This window comes from Myxine glutinosa, chromosome 7, assembly GCF_964187855.1.
Source record: "Myxine glutinosa chromosome 7, kmMyxGlut1.1, whole genome shotgun sequence".
In the NCBI taxonomy this organism is placed as follows: domain Eukaryota; kingdom Metazoa; phylum Chordata; class Myxini; order Myxiniformes; family Myxinidae; genus Myxine; species Myxine glutinosa.
In genome coordinates this window covers 33,511,806-33,529,085 of record NC_136267.1, presented here as the reverse complement: position 1 = coordinate 33,529,085, position 17,280 = coordinate 33,511,806, and the positions used below count along the sequence as shown (strand labels likewise).

The following is a 17,280-nucleotide window of genomic DNA, read 5'->3' as shown; positions in this document are numbered from 1 at the left end:
CGCTTCGGCCGGGTCATCAGGACCCCCCTCAAGTTGACCCTGCCGGTGCAAGTCGATTCTGGGGGGACGTGTGTAGCGGCTGCCGCTGGGGTTACACAATCGCTTTGCACCTATCAAGGACGCGGAGCGATCACCAGGCCGGGCTCGTCCAGGACGCCCGGGCAGGCCCGCGCTCGACTTGCCAGGCCTCGGTCGGGACGCCCGGGCAGGCTCGCCCTCAACTTGCCAGGCCGCAGCCGGGACGCGGGGCCACGCCCCCTGGCGCCAGGCCTGGGCAAACCCCCTGGCGGAATAGATATATATTGCTGACCGTAAAACGTTTTTCCCAGAGTGCCTGAGTGTTTGATTCGAATAAAGCAGCTCAGATGAATTCAAGCTTTTTGTCGCGTCCATTCTTTCGATCGACGTGGGAGCCACAGCTCCTTCAATATATATTATTATTATATTATATATTATTCATATATATTCTATTATTATTGTTATATTATATATTATATTCTTATTATTATATTATATTATTATATTATTATTATTATTATATATTATTTTTATTATATTATTATTATTATTATATATTATATTATTTATATATATATATATATATATATATATATATATATAAATATATATATATATATATACATATTATTATATATTATATTATATTATTAATTTTTATTTATTTATTATTGTTATTATTCTATTATTGCTATTATTATATATGATATAATATATAAAATATATTATATATTATCGAATATACTATAAAATTATATTAAATTATTATTATTATATTATATATTATTATTATTATTACCTACTATTATCCACTATTATATATTATTATATTATTAGATAGACTATCCACGACTGGAACTTCAAACTATCCAGATAAAGTTGATGCAATCATGCAACACAGCACGACCTTGCATGGCTACTTGCACGATATTCTCAGGGGTTCAGTTCAGCGGAGACAGCAGGAGTGCAAGTCGGGTCGGCAGATAATTTTCGAATGTGCATTCCAGAATTGGATGACAAGTCACCTTGATCAAGATGACATATATCGGTGACTTTAGGGTATAAAACATGAAAGCAAGGTGAACATGAAAGGTATTCTGAGGAGGAGATTGTATGTGGATGATGTGGTCGTTGTGGTGGAGAGTGGGCGTGAGATGCAGGAAGTACTTGGGGAGTGGAAGGAGGCATTTTAGAAACATGGGCAGAAAATGAGCCTGGAGAAGATGGAGGTGATGTGGGTTTGGCATCAGAGAAAAGAAATGAATATCAGGCTGGAAGGGAGGGAGATCACACAGGGAAGTAGGTTTGAGTATCTGGGTGGAACAGTGACCTGGGATGGTAAGTCAGAGGCTGAGGTGCGGAGGAGGATTCAGGTGGGTGTGAATGTGTGGAGGAGGGTGAAAGGTGTAATGGCAGAAAGAGAGATTTTAAGGAGATTGAAAGGAAAGGTCCCGATGTCGTGTGTAACACCGGCCCTACCTTCACGGTCTGGAGACGGTGGCGCTGACAGCGAGACAACAACAAAGGCTGCAGGTTTGCGAGAACAACTGGGTCAGGAGGATTGTGGCAGTGAAGAGGGTAAATAGAAGGAGAATGGATGAACTGAGGGAGGAGATTGGTGTGCAGATGAGGTTGACGGGGAGATTGGTGAAATACTGGATGAGATGGGCTGGACATTTGGTGTGGATGGGGGAAGAGAGAACGGGAAAGAGAGCAGATCGGTTGAGGGTACAAGGTAGGAGGACCCGAGGTAGACCATGGTTGAGATGGGAGGATTAAGTGAGGAGGGATATCAGTGTAAGGTGGGGGTGCTTGGAGAGTGGAGGAGTGTTGTGGTCAAGGCAGGGCACGACCTCGGTGCCATCAGACCTCACCACTTATAAATGGAAGAGGAGGAGGAACAGAACAAAAACAACATTTGGGGTATAAAAACATTGGTTCCAAGAATGTAGCAAAAATCAATGCAACATTACATAATGACCTACACTATGGGGCACAGACAAACAAACATAGGTTGGCAACCATTGCGCAGGCTTCATGGGGGCTAATGGTCTCCTTCTGCGGTGTTTATAACAATAGGTTGGCAACCATTGCGCAGGCTGCATGGGGGCTAATGGTCTCCTCCTGCGGTGTTTATAACAATAGGTTGGCAACCATTGCGCAGGCTGCATGGGGGCTAATGGTCTCCTCCTGCGGTGTTTATAACAATAGGTTGGCAACCATTGCGTAGGCTTCATGGAGGCTAATGGTCTCCTTCTGCGGTGTTTATAACAATAGGTTGGCAACCATTGCGCAGGCTTCATGGGGGCGAATGGTCTCCTCCTGCGGTGAAGTTCATTTCAATGGAACTCGTGTTGGGGATTTCGTGGGAAAAGAAACGTTTGCAAGATTGATTGTGGGTTGTTTGTCTTTTCGTGAATGAACAATATCCACCTGAAAAATGAAACAAGGAAAAACATGGAATATCTGGAACAATTCAAGAAAACAGGAATTCGTCATGAGCTTCCCATGAAACAAGTTACCATTATTTTATGGTTAACCATTAAACATCTAATCTTGTGCAAACAGGGTGATTTGGAGAGTTGATATCATTGCCAGGAGTTTGGGTTCATTAATTTCGTTTTCCAAACCTCGGGATAAAAGGGTTAAGGGAGAGGTGGGTATAAAGAGGGTTCAGGACGAGCATAAAACAGACGCTGCGGAGACGGATCTTGTGGAACAGGATAAAAATGGAGGGGCTGTGGACATACTGCTTTGTGATTCTCTTCAACTCTGTTTATGGACAAGGTCAGGTTCAATCTCCTAAACTCCTTTCTTTGTCTTCTTCCCAGTAATCCTTTATGAACGTACCACCAACACTTAGCACGTAATAACAGGACATCTCAGTAGTAACCATTTTACCTGTTTGTACTCGATTCCCCAAAAAGGTAACTCTTCCAGGAGGGTTATTTACACAGTATGTCTTTTGAAAGGGGCATTTCCTTAAGGACAGACATTCCTGAATTTTACACAGAAATTATTTTATGGCTGACAATGCAGCTCCGATGTGTTGCGCTTTTCACTGTCTCGTCTGGGTGTGATTCCCAACTTGATAACTGTCATTCCAGGTGTTGCTAAAGAATGGTGTTGCAGTCACGAGTGTGCCGTCAATTGGATGTGACAGTTACCTTTGGACGGACTCTTCTGTCAGCGGTGGTTGTGCTTGTGCACGACAAAGATCCCAGTGTGTCTTTCCTATGGAGCAGGAAATTGTCACCAGCAGTTTGATCAAATTCCAACTCCATGTGCTGACGACTGCTGGGAGGAAATACCAAAGCACCCATTGTAAACCTTGCCATGAGAATGCTTCAGAAGCACAGAACCTGCCTTCGTTTGCAGATGTGAGATATCCGATGGCACCCTTCAACAAGGAAAACAAGAAGCAATCAGAGATTGCAGACCCTCGCCAGGATGTATTTTCAGTGGTTTTTAAGGCTTTAGTGTTAAAACAAATATGGCGACCGAACCACGTGACCGATGACGTCATCATTATTTTTTTCTAAACGAATTTATTCCTAGATTATGCTCAATAAATTTCATCTTGATCGGATGAAGTTTTGTACTTGTTGAATTATGACGTCATAATGGAGGCACCTATGACATCATCATTAACATATCTTATTCCCCATGGAGAGTTCTTTACAATGAGCCATGTCTGAATTTTTTCTATTCAGCGCTTTCGGAGATATAGAGGTGAAACGTTTTTCGGTTTTTCCAAGATGGCGGCCGAACCACGTGACCGATGACGTCATAATTATCATAAAACAATTCTACAGGTGGAGTTGCATCTATGGTGAAAATTTTCTGTCAATCGGACCAACGACTGCAGAGAAAATCATATTTATTCTGTGTGGACAAACAAACAAGAAGACGTCATGTGGAGTGCAAAATCCGCCCCCCCCCCCCACCCCCGTCCCCAAAAGTTTTTCATTGATACAGCAAATTGTCCATTTCATCAAGATGAAAATTGACGATCTTGATCAAAGCTCGGGTCAACAGGATGAAAAGTGACGATTTTTCAGATGAAAAATGATGATTTTGGAAAGTTGACCTTGAATTGACCTTTGACCTTTTGACCTCAAAAGTAGTTAGTTTCCCTCTTTAATGACTCGATGTGCAAATGCTGTTCAATTTTCAAGTCAATCGGATAAAAAATGGTGATTTTAGAAATTTGACCTCCAGATGACCGATGACCTTTGACCTCAAAATCAATAATCTTCTCAATTGTGACGACGTCTACAACTCGGTGAAGTTTCGTGACGTTCGGTTTGGAATTGTGACCTGTAGACCGGTGACAAAAAAACAGACAAACAAACAGACGACAGACAAATGTACTCAAATGCAATACCCTCTCCTCTGGTGAGGATAAAAAAAGACATAAAATGTCATAGCCCCGTGGGTTTAGCAATTTCGCTGTAAGGAATTAAAGGCCACCAGTAGGCCCTCTTTGGTAGGATTACAAAACAAAATCTTCTTCATATGTATACTCTCATGTGTCGTTCGTGTTATATATATATATATACTAGTGGGGGCACCTGTGCGAATCCCACGGGCGTGGACGTGTGTGACATTTGGACATCTTGAGTTTGATGCTGCACATTCAGTTTTACAAAATGATTGCTGCCAATTCATCAGATCCACAAATGATGTAATCTACACAATTTATTTACTTCACATAATATGTTACCTATCGCTCATCTCCTCTTCCCCCCTTCCCCCCCAACCTTTCCCCCGTCACTTCACGCCTCTCTCCCCCTCAATCCTCTCCAACTCCTCCTCCGCCTCCTCACTCCTCTTCTCTTTACTCCTCTCCCCTTCACTGCTTTCCATCCCCTCCCCACTCCTCTCTTCCCTTTCCTCCTCTCCCCTCACTCCCTTCCAACACCTCCCCACTCCTCTCTTCCCTTTACTCCTCTCTCCTCAATCCCTTCCAACACCTCCCCACTCCTCTCTTCCCTTTACTCCTCTCTCCTCACTCCCTTCCAACACCTCCCCACTCCTCTCTTCCCTTTACTCCTCTCCCCTCACTCCCTTCCAACACCTCCCCACTCCTCTCTTCCCTTTACTCCTCTCCCCTCACTCCCTTACAACACCTCCCCACACCTCTCTTCCCTTTACTCCTCTCCCCTCACTCCCTTCCAACACGTCCCCACTCCTCTCTTCCCTTTACTCCTCTCTCCTCAATCCCTTCCAACTCCTCCCCACTCCTCTCTTCCCTTTACTCCTCTCCCCTCAATCCCTTCCAACACCTCCCCACTCCTCTCTTACCTTTACTCCTCTCCCCTCACTCCCTTCCAACACCTCCCCACTCCTCTCTTCCCTTTACTCCTCTCCCCTCACTCCCTTACAACACCTCCCCACACCTCTCTTCCCTTTACTCCTCTCCCCTCACTCCCTTCCAACACGTCCCCACTCCTCTCTTCCCTTCACTCCTCTCTCCTCACTCCCTTCCAACACCTCCCCACTCCTCTTTTCCCTTTACTCCTCTCCCCTCACTTCCTTCGAATTCCTCTCTTCCCTTCACTCCTCTCTCCTCACTCCCTTCCAAGTTCCAACTCCTCACGAGAGATCTCGCGAGATCTCGGAGACGGTGGGAGGGATTTTCGAAGCCCCACACGGTCTCCACGTTTTTCGAAGTTAAGTCTGTTCACAATTGTATTTTGTCGAAACTGTATTTATCTTTCGGTGTGTGAAGTTATTGTGTGCAACTTTGGTTGTTTCTCGGTGTTTATCTTTCATAAATTGATCGTCTGTTTGCCGTGTCGCGAGCAAGGCCTTTGCCGCGTCGCGAACGATTTGAAATCGAAGTTAAGTGATTGTTCCCATTTGTATTTTCGTTAAAACTGTATTTATTTATGGTGTTGTACGTATATTGTGTCCCGACGAAGATTTTTCGGTGCAAATCTTTCATACCTGCATTGAAAATCGTGTTAATTCGTGTCGTGTCTTGAGGCCTTGTACAGTGTACACTGTACAACCTTGAGGCTTTGTTTTTCTCTCAGCAGTCCGTCGTTTGTGATCCAATAACTTTCGTTCTCTGTATTCCCAGTCTTTTCACCCAAAGCCTACTTCCTTGTGTAAATCGCAACTCAAAAAAACAAAAAAAAAAAAAACATTTCCTTCTCTGTTCTCATTCGTTTATTCATTCTTATTCGTTCGTTCGTTCTTCGACCACGTGTTTCTCCCCCATTTCCCCAGATAGTTTTCACTGTTATTAACCTTCAATGTTTCTCCTTCTGCGGAGAATGTTTCTCCCCTCAAGTTATGTATTCCGTCATATTTTATAACACCTTTTTCTTCTTCTTCTTTAAAAGGCTGCTTTCAACTTGCTCACCAAATCAATTCATCCCCAAAAAAATATCCATCTCCTATAGTGCCTTTTTTCTACATTCCCTAAACTCTCCTGCACTCCATCCTCCATCCAGCATCCTTAAACATATTTTTAACTCGAAGGTCACAAGAAACTCATTTTGCAATAAATGTTCGTTTCCCATAAATCGTACACTTTCTAAAATCCAATCTCACCCCTTCCCTCCAAATCTTCCCCATAACCCCTCCCCTCCAAATCTTCCCCATCACCCCTCCCCTCCAAATCTTCCCCATCACCCATCCCTTTCAAATCTCCCCCCTTGCCCACTCCCTCCTAAACTACCCCCTCACCCCTCCCCGCCAAGACGCCCCCTTGCCCCTCCCCTCCTAGACTCCTCCCTCACCCCTCCCCTCCAAATCTCCCCCATATCCCATCCCTTTCAAATCCCTCCCCTTGTCCCTTCCCTCCCAAACTCCCCCCTCACCCCTCCCCTTCAAATCTCACCACCCTCATTGCTTCTCAATTTCCCCCCTCTCACTCCCCCTCCTCAAAGCGTCCTCCCCGCTTCTTCCCCCTTCCAACTCTCACCTCCATCTCCCCCAACCTTCTGCCTCGCTCTTCCCCCTCCTCAAATAACACCTCATTGTGCCTCACCCAATCACCATCAAACCTTTTGTCCACCCCATCCTTCCCTTTCTCCGAGCTATTCTGAAATCTCTGACACACCTTCAACAGCTCTCCCTACCTCTTCCACCTCTTCCACATCTTACCCTACCCCTCCTCCCCCCTGTTCTGTATCTTATGCTCCCCCTTCCTCTTCATTAACGGTATGGACCTCAAACATCCGGGGCCTTCGTTCAAACTTAACTGATCTCTCCATACAGGTTGCTTCTGTCAAACCAGACGTGATCTGCTTAACAGAAACTTTCCTCCTTTATGATGTCTCTGATTCCTTAGTATCTCTCCCGGGCTACTCCCTCCTCCGGTATGATAGACCTGAGCCTCGTCCTGGAGGTGGGGTTGCTATCTTTATCAAAAACTCTCTTCCTCACTCGCCCTGCACTGCACTCTCTCCACCTCACCCTCAGAATACCTCTGGCTACGGCTTCCCCTTTGCTCCCACCTCTTGTTCATATGTGTGTTGTACCGTCCACCAAACAGTGATGACTCCATCTACATCTCGCTGTCTGATAATATGGACCAACTTCTATCTACTCATCCCAACTCTCTCTTCCTCATATGTGGTGATTTCAACTGTCATCATGCCAGTTGGCTGGGTGTGGGTACCTCTCTCACCAGCCATAGCTCCTCAGCAAAGGACTTCTGCGACTCACTGGGACTGACACAATCGGTCAATTTCCCTACCCGGATCTCAGTCAACGGAACATCTTCTCTTCTGGACTTGGTTATGACTAACTTCCCTGAAAATGTCTGCTGCTCTTCTTCTGCTCCAATTGGATCATCTGATCATGTCCTTGTTAAAGTGGACATCTCTCTGACCATCCTCAGGGAGCCTGCTCAGCGTCGACGAGTCTGGCATTTCACTCAGGCCAACTGGCACGGTCTTCAAGCAGCCATCAATCATCTGGACTGGTCTCCCATCTCTACCACCTCTGACATCAACTCATCCTGGGAATTCTTCCAAAGTAAATTGCTCTCTCTCATGCACAGATTTATCCCATCTCGTCTTCAGTTGTCATACCCTTCCTCCCGTCCATGGTACACGGAATCTTGTGGTGAGGCTGTTGCCCAGAAACAACTTGCCTTCGTCTCCTGGAAAGCAAATCCAATGGAAGGAAATCTCATTTCCTTTCACAAAGCCCGAAACAAGTGTGTGGCCACCCTCAGGAGAGCCAGGAAACAATATCTCTCCGTTCTCAAGACTGAACTCTCTTATCTGTCTCCCTCTTCCAAATCCTGGTGGCGTCTGGTCAAATCCGTTTCTGGTGTTTGTTGCCCCTCCATCCCCTCCCTTACCTCAAACGGCTACACAGCTGACTCCGCACGTGAAAAAGCTGAATGCCTCAACTCTGTGTTTGCCTCTAAATCTTGTGTCCCAAATCCATCCCTCTCTGTACCCACCATACCCAGTCGTACCCTGCTGCTCCTGGACTCCATGTCCTTTCCTCCTGACAAGGTGGAAAAGTTTCTGTCAACCCTCGACTCTGATTCTGCAACTGGACCCGACGGCATCAGCCCACGGGTCCTAAAATCCTGCTCTGCCGCTCTATCTCACCCTCTCTCTGTTCTCGTCACCCTCTCTTTTGCTCAAGGTCAACTGCCATCTGCTTGGAAATCAGCCAACATCACCGCTATGCACAAAAAAGGTGCAAAAACAGATCCTAGCAACTACAGACCAATCAGCCTTCTCCCAATTATCAGCAAAGTCATGGAATCCATCATTGCTTCGGATATGAAATCTTTCCTCTTCTCCAATGGCTTGATCTCTGATCATCAATTTGGTTTCAGACCAGGTCACTCTACTCTGGACATGCTGCTTCTGCTGTCTCAACAATGGATGGAGGTCCTCAATGCCAAACAGGAAATTAGAGCTGTCTCCCTCGACATATCACGTGCCTTCGACACGGTCTGGCACCCCGCTCTGCTCACCAAACTCTCCTCCTTTGGTATCCATGGAAATCTTCACGCACGCATGGCTGGTGGACTTCCTCTCTAGTCATCGTCAACGTGTGGCCCTGAATGGGTTTCTCTCATCTCCTCTTCCTGTTCAGGCTGGAGTTCCCCAAGGCAGTGTTCTGGGCCTCGTGCTTTTTCTGGTCTTCATCAATGATCTCTCTGACTCTCTTGAAAATCCTCTCTATCTCTTTGCTGATGACTCCACTCTCTGCCGCTCCATTCCTCTTCCCTCAGATCGGCAGTCTGCAGCCTCCTCACTCTCTGAAGACTTGGACAAAATTACAGACTGGGCAAACAAGTGGAACATGTCTTTCAATCCTGACAAATCTCACACTCTTACTATGTCTCTCCGAAAAGATCGACTGGACAACCCTCCCATCTACTTTCTCAACAATCCTCTCCAAGAAGTTCTGTCGCTCAAGCTTTTGGGTCTCACTATCTGCCATGATCTTTCTTGGGAAAACCACATTTCCAAGCTGGCCTCCAAAGCCAGTCGCCGACTGGGCATCCTCGGTCGTGCGAAGTCCTTCCTCGGCACACCTGAGCTCCTCACCACATACAAGGCTTTCATCCGCAGCTCAATGGAATACTGTTCTCCCCTATGGGCCGGTGCTCCTACCTCACACCTAGCTCGGCTTCACGCTGTTGAAACCAAAGCTTTCAGAATTATTGGAATCTCCCGCGATGAAGCTATCTCTGAGGGCCTTTCACTCACTCACCGCAGGCAGGTAGGTGGTCTTTCTGTCTTCTACCGACTCCTCTCCGGCCTTGCACCCCCAGCTCTCTCTGTGTTGTGTCCCCCAAATATTCCTACAGGTCGCACAAGATCTGCCAGCAACCCTCTGATGGTTAAACTGCCGAAATCTCGGCTCTCTGCTCACCTTCACTCTTTCATTCCTCTTTTCTCCCGCCTCTGGAACAAACTCCCTCACTCCCTTCAATCCCACTCCTCCCTCCAGGTCTTTAAAACAGCTGTTCACCACCATCTCTTATCTTCCCCCATCCAAAACCTTGATCTTTTCTACCCCCGCTAATTCACCCCAGATCCACCTTGTTTGAAATTCCAACTTCTTTCCTGGAAGTCCTGGCAGTGTCCATATGTTTTATACCTCTCCCACCGCCCCCTTCCCATGCCCCCCCCCCCCAAAGCCCTCGCCCTCTCTCAGATCTCTCGATGTCTCCATGTCTCTCGGTCCCTGCTCTCAAATGTTGTGTTTGTGTCCTTCCCCCTCTCTCCCCATCTTGTCTACCGCTCCCGATGTTATATGTTTTATGTGTCGGTTTGTCTTTCTGTGTGATTAATGTTCGCTCTTTCACGAGCCTCGATCTTGTGTACAAAAAAAATAAAAATAAAAATAAAAACTCCTCTCCCCTCACTCCCTTCCAACACCTCCCCACTCCTCTCTTCCCTTTACTCCTCTCCCCTCACTCCTTTCCAACACCTCCCCACTCCTCTTCTCTTTACTCCTCTCCCCTCACTCCCTTCCAACTCCTCCCCACTCCTCTCTTCCCTTTACTCCTCTCCCCTCACTCCCTTCCAACTCCTTCCCACTCCTCTCTTCCCACTCCTCTCCCCTCACTCCCTTCCCACTCCTCTCTGCCCTTCACTGCTCTCCAACACTCACTCCGCCAGTTGTTCCAAGCGAGCAGGTACGGCAAATATTAGAGGTAATTGACCTTTCTCTTGGAACAACACAGTGTAAATTCGCCCCTTGTCCTGTTCATTCATTTGTGAAATGTTTCGCAGAACAGTACACTCATGGTGACGTCATCAGACTCAGGCCACAATGATGATCTTAAACAATATTATCCGATACTTCATCCGGATTCATTACAGCTGCTCTTGTATATGTTTGCTGAGCACACATTACCTTCCAAAGTCTTTATTGCTCAGCATCCCGTGCACGTCTGTGTTAACGTTCATTGAATGTCTCGTTCAGTTCCCTCATTCTTTTATTAGTCCCCCACCGGTGAACACCGGAGGGGACTACAGGTTTGCACGCCGTCCCTCCGTCCGTCAGTCTGTCAGTCTGTCAGTCTGTCAGTCCGTCCATCAGTCCGTCAGTCCGTCAGTCCCTCAGTCCCTCAGTCCGTCAGTCCCTCAGTCCCTCAGTCCATCAGTCCCTCAGTCCCTCAGTCCGTCAGTCTGTCAGTCCATCAGTCCGTCAGTCTGTCAGTCTGTCAGTCCCTCAGTCCGTCAGTCTGTCAGTCTGTCAGTCTGTCCGTCTGTCCGTCATGCAAAGAACAGTTTTCCGGACTTTTTTTCTAAACTCTTGATGCTAATGATTTCAAACTTGGCACATGGTTTCCTCATGATAAGTTACAGATCAAGTTCGAACTTCCCACTCCTCCACTTGCAAAAAGTGCAAGTAGGCCCGGAGGAAAAACTCGTGGTCTGCCTCGGGCCCCCCGGAAGATAAGTCTGTCTTGGAACTGTAGTCTTCTGACCCCTAAAAGTCGCGGTATCAGATTTGTCCCCATAGTCCTCTCTAGGCCGTCTCCATGAAAATCTGTTCTCCGAACCTGATTTTCCATAACTCCCCTGGCTAACTCTAGGCGGGAAGTTAGATTTGTGGAGCCCCATCCTGTGTGTCAAGGCATTGTCATCTGCCACGGTTGCTGCCTCATCCAACTCTGGTACTTTCTTTTCCTCCAGATGTACTTTAATGTCCACATGGACAAACTGCTTGAATTCGTCCACCAAGATCAATTGTCGTAACAGGTTGAAGTCTTTCTCAATCTATTTCGAGTCACACCATCTATCAAACATGGTTTCCTTCATTCTGGCAAACTCCACATGGGTCTCACTCTCCCTCTTCCTGGCATTCCTGCATTTTTGCCGGTAAGCTTCAGGGACCAATTCATTGGCTTTGAGAATGGCTTTCTTCACTATCTCATAATCTGCACATTGGTCAATCGGTAAAGCAGAAAATATATCTTGAGCTTTACCCACCAGTCCACTTTGCACTAACATAGTCCAGGACCCCACAGGCCATTTTAGCATTTGAGCCACCTCAAAATGTAAAAAGAACTTGGCTACCTCCTTTTCATTGAAGGGTGGAACCAGCCTCACATGCCTACCAACATCCCAAGAGTTCTCACTAGTTGTCGAACTAGCCGGCATGGATACTACTTCTCTCCGTTCTCCCAGTAATTCCAGCTCCTTGAGTTTAAGTTCCTTCTGATACTCCATGTCAGGTTCCTTTAACTCCCTTTCGGCTCTCCTTTCCTCTGCTCTTTCCTCTGCTCCTCTTTCTTCTTCAGCTCTCCTTTCCTCTGCTCTTTCCTCTGCTCTTCTTTCTTCTTCAGCTCTCCTTTCCTCTGCTCTTCTCTCCTCGAGTTCCTTTTCAGCTCTCCTTTCCTCTGCTCTTTCCTCTGCTCTTCTTTCCTCGAGTTCTCGTTCCTGTTCTGCTCTTTCCTTTGCTCTTCTTTCCTCGGCTTTCCATTCCAACTCTTTTAACCTTTCCTGGCTCTGCAGTTGCATCTCCATTTTCCGGGGCTCCGCATTTCCTTTTTCCTCGGGTAACCAATCCAAGGCTACCTCTTCCCATGTTCCTTGTCCCACAAGAGACTCCACCACCAATGTCAGAATCTCTGCTTTCTTCATACTAACTCGGAACTCCAAGTTATAATATTTGGCCAATATCATAAGTTCCGATCTTTTTAACGCCTGGAATTGTGCCTCGTTAGGGGACGTCGCAAACTTTTGTACTTCAAACACCATTGTGACTATTAGTTAGCACCTGTTAACCTTCACACAAAAATTTCAAATTTTTAGAAATACAAATTTGGGAATTTTAGAAAATTCCAAATTTGGGAATTTTGGGAATGTTAGGGAATTCTATCCCGGACGAGCTCCCAATTTCTGTTATTTGCTCCTCCCCAAACCCCGGCCACGGTGTACCTCCGAGTCCCGAAAGGTGTCACGGCAGAAAGATGTGCTATTATGTGTGCCAATGACCAATGGTGAAACTGCACCAATCAATTGTTACAAAAACCAAGTGTTGTATTAAAACCACACAATAATAACAAGTAACGCACGTTCAAGAAAACCTCACTTGCACAGCAAACACCATATAATTTCTATGATGGTACCACCAATTTCCTGAATCAATAACTCACGGTATTCCCACGTGAGCAATCGGTAACATCCCCCAAAGTCACTGTGTCACGATACCAGGCCAAATTCGATCCCCTTGGCTCTCGCGATCACAAGAAAAGGTCGTACTGATACCTGAACCCAGAACGGCGAACAGTCGACGCTGCAGACGAGCCGCTTGGTGAAGTGTCGGGCCGACGTCGGTCCGGTAAAAGTTCACCCAAAAGGCGACTGGGAATTCACACCTTCGGTTCACTAGACAATGACGCTGACATGAACGATCAGCGGCTCCCAAGCGGAGAACCGTGAAGAACCGCGAGTTCCCAAGGGAAATCCACGAGAACCAGGCAAATGGCTGGTGCGAGGTGAAATGGCGGACGGGTCCGTAATGGAGGCGTACCTGCTCTCCAGCGATGATTCACTTTCAGAACCAAAAGCAAAACCCGTCACGCAGGTTTATTTGCCACAGCAATAACGACACTGTCACAGGAATCCCTTTCCCGGGGAAACCAATATTCGCTCCTGACCAATGTCCACCAGCGTCCGCTCGACCTCTCAAAGCAGACAGGCCTTCCTTTCCCGATATCACTCGATCCGCCTCTTCTTCTTTTTCTTCCGGTTTCGCCCTCACCCATCTCGTTTTCCTTCTGAGACATTATATTTTACCTTTGAAGACAGTTATCTCCATTTCTCACTCAAACTGTAACAATAATAGTACATGAAACTAAAAATTGCTTCAAGTGGATGACAACCACAAAGATGGAAGTGACGAATCCGTAACACTTGCCTTGGTCACGCGAGCAAACGGTCGCTTTTTGGCCTCGTGTGCGCCTGCGGAGACGTTCTGGAGCTCTTGGCGCGTCGGTTGGAAGGAGACAAGAGTGCGAGAGGACAGGCCAAACGCAATCCCTTCACGTCCGTAGCGAGATGGAGAGGAGCTCCGTGCCATTGTGTGCATCTCTCCCGCGCACGGCTGCAGGCCCCTTTGTGCTGCCGAATATATTTGACAGCCTCGCTTGAACAACGCTAAGTGCCGGCACTATAAATACCAATTTATTTTTACTTGTGTTTTCCCCTTGTTTGTATACAAGACTGAGTGGAGGGTCCCTTATTTAGGAATTTTAGTTTTTACCTCACCTTTCATTGTTATTTGCATTTATTATCATTAAATCATTATTTGTCGAATTTTACTTTCCTTGTATTGTGGATTTTGCTGTCCCGTCTTCGTGTTTGTGGGTTTGGATTAACCCCTGCATGTTTTCCGATCAGCTAAGGCCTCAAACCTTCCAGCGCTCGCGAAAAGATAATACCGCCAAGTTGGGTATATGCCTCGGTGTAAAGCTTGTTTTGGTCATTCCCAGAACGGTCATCAGACGTCATTCGTCCTCTTGGGGTCTTAACCCCAGGGACACGACATGATAATTAATTACATCTGTCACGAAAGGTGGATGGGGGTTATGTTTTCACCCCTGTTTGTCTGTCTGTGAACAAAATATCTCAAAAAGTTGTGGAAGGATTCCGATGAAATTTGGCAGAGAGATGGCGTATGTGACAATAATGAAATGATTAGATTTTGGTGAAGATCTGGATTCGGATCCGGCTAGTAGACTTTTTAAAGTGATTCTTCACCAATGGGTGATTGGGCCAGAAACGATACATAGCAGGATATCTCAAAAAGTTGTGGACGGATTTGGACGAAACTTGGTGGGGCGGTTGGGTGTGTGACAAGGCCGATTCAATTCGATTTTGGTGAAGATCTGAATATGGATTCGGATATGATAATTATTTAATTTTAAGTGATTCTTCACCATTGGGAGATCGGGCCAAAAACGATACATAGCAGGATATCTCAAAAAGTTAGAGATGGATTTTGAGGAAATTTGGCATATGACAAGGACGAAATGATTCGATTTTAGTGAAGATCCGGATTCGGCTACTATAATTTTAAAAAGTGATTCTTTACCATTGGGTGATCTCGGGCCAAAACCGACAAATAGCAGGATATAGTCAGGTTCACTATGTTTTTTCGTTCAAAATTTTGGTAGATTAGCAAAACTATACATTTCTGGAATACTCAGAGCATGAGGAATCCAAAAATTAATGTTTGCATTTGCATAAACACCTTTGCGAAAATGACCCTCAGGACAGTGATGAAGATCTGTAAAAGCAAATTCCTGAACGGTGTAGACCGAGTAGATCCTGTGTATAGGACTTATAGTTCAATCTGATACTAACAAGGCTGATTTCTTGCTTTATAAACCCATACCTATAACTTCAAAGGACTTGCAATATCATGTATTATGTAATACAGTTATATCACAAATATAAAGACAATGGTTTTCAATTACCTTTGTTTGTTGCTTTTCTATAATCCTGAGCACTATTTTGAGGCCTTTATTGGATTCCTTAACCCAGAAAACATAGGATTAGCATATTTAATTAAGTCTCTAGGTTGACGAGAAGCCGAGATAGCGCAAAATATGTATTTTATGGCGGCCATTTTGAAAATCCAAAGTGGCGGCAATGCAGGTGCCTGTGCAAATGCCAACATTGATTTTCGGATTCTCCATGCTCTGAAGATTCCAAAAATGTATAGTTTTGCTAATCTCCCAAAATTTTGAACGAAATTATATTTGTTAACATAGTGAACCTGACTAATATCTCAAAAAGTTATGGACAGATTTGGACAAAACTTGGTGGAGAGGTTTGGTTGTGTGCAAAGGACTAATCGTTTCGATTTTGGTGTGGAGATCTGAATATGGATTCGGATACAATAATTATTTAATTTTTAAGTGATTCTTCACCATTGAGTGATCAGGTGAAAATCGATATACAACATGATATTTAAAAAAGTTATGGACGAGTTATGAATAAACTTGGTGGACGAATTGGTTCGGTGACCAGAACAAGCCGATTAGATTGTGGTTCAGGTCCGAATCCAGATCCGGCCTATCAGTGGGATGCAAAACGTAAACTGTTCACCAGGCGGAAGTATGCTCTCTACTGAATGCCGTTCTAGTTCCTCATGAAAATATGACAATTCTTATATTCATGTTTCCATCAGGGGAAGTCTGCAGTCCTCCACAATCATGGATAGACAATGGCGATCTGATGAACTGGAAAATGGTGTTTCAAAAGGGTGAACGTGCAGAATATGAATGCAAAGAGGAGTACATGCTGATTGGAAGGAGGATTTGTAAGGATGGATCTTGGAAGGATGAAGCGACAGGGCGAAAGGACCACATCTGGTGCAAACGAAGTAACTTTTATGTGCTAATTTCCTGCTTTATGTTTTTTTATTTTATGTTAATTTTTTGGTGCCATTGACCTTTGCTGTAAACTTTTTTTTTTTTAAATCGATCATAGGCACGAATACTGCAGGTGAACGATAGAATGGGCAGCATGATAGCTCAGCTGGGATTATGATCACCAATGAACTGTCTACTTCCTGCTCGAAACCTGTCTGGGGCGGATTTAAATAAAAACTGCCGTTATGATGAAGTTCCAGCTCGGCTCTGTATCTCAGGTGGTGTTGTCCTTTGGATGGGGACATTAAGCTGGAGTTTCAAAGCTAAAAGACCCCATGATAAATTTCTCCCAAAGTCCCCACGATAAATTTCTCCCGAAGTCCCCACGATAAACTTCTCCCGAATTCCCCACGATAAATTTCACCCAAATTCCCCACAATAAATTCCTCCCGAATTCCCCACGATAAATTTCTCCCGAAGTCCCCACGATAAATTTCTCCCGAAGTCCCCACGATAAATTCCTCCCGAAGTCGCCACGATAAATTTCTTCCGAATTCCCCACGATAAATTTCTCTCTTGACGTTACCTGTATTATGTTGGAGAGCTGAGGGTGTGGAGAGTGCACAGGCAGGATCGGATAAATGGCCTCCTGTCTCAAAGTTTTCACTTCTAAACACAAAATGATTATTTGAAATTTTCAGCAGAAAAATGGCTGTGATTGAACATACAGTCACGTGAAAAAGTAAGTACACCCCATGTAAAGTTTTGACTTTTTCAACATATTCCAACATACAGCTATTTGATCTTCATTTAAACAATATTGATAGACAAAGGTGATATAATATAACAAATATCATGAAACATTTACATTTTGTAGTCCATTGTATAATTTAAATAAACATCAATGCAAATTTCGCATGTGGAAAAAG

General features: G+C 45.3%; 1 protein-coding gene across 10 annotated transcripts in view; it reads left to right on the top strand.

Moving 5' to 3' along the window:
• Positions 1 to 2,653: 2,653 nt before the first annotated feature.
• The window catches only part of LOC137430452 (complement factor H-like), a 184,686-nt gene continuing 170,059 nt past the window's right edge, over positions 2,654 to 17,280 (top strand). For 2 of the 10 annotated variants that reach the window (XM_078781417.1, XM_078781418.1), the window contains exons 1-3: positions 2,715 to 2,805; positions 5,607 to 5,693; positions 16,168 to 16,362. In XM_078781417.1, the coding sequence (XP_078637543.1) occupies positions 2,748 to 2,805; positions 5,607 to 5,693; positions 16,168 to 16,362 (340 nt within the window). In that variant the 5' untranslated portion in view covers positions 2,715 to 2,747. Of the gene's footprint in view, positions 2,806 to 5,606; positions 5,694 to 16,167; positions 16,363 to 17,280 lie in introns of all 10 variants that reach the window. The other 8 variants (XR_013624047.1, XM_078781415.1, XM_078781413.1 and 5 more) reach the window with 7 other exon arrangements.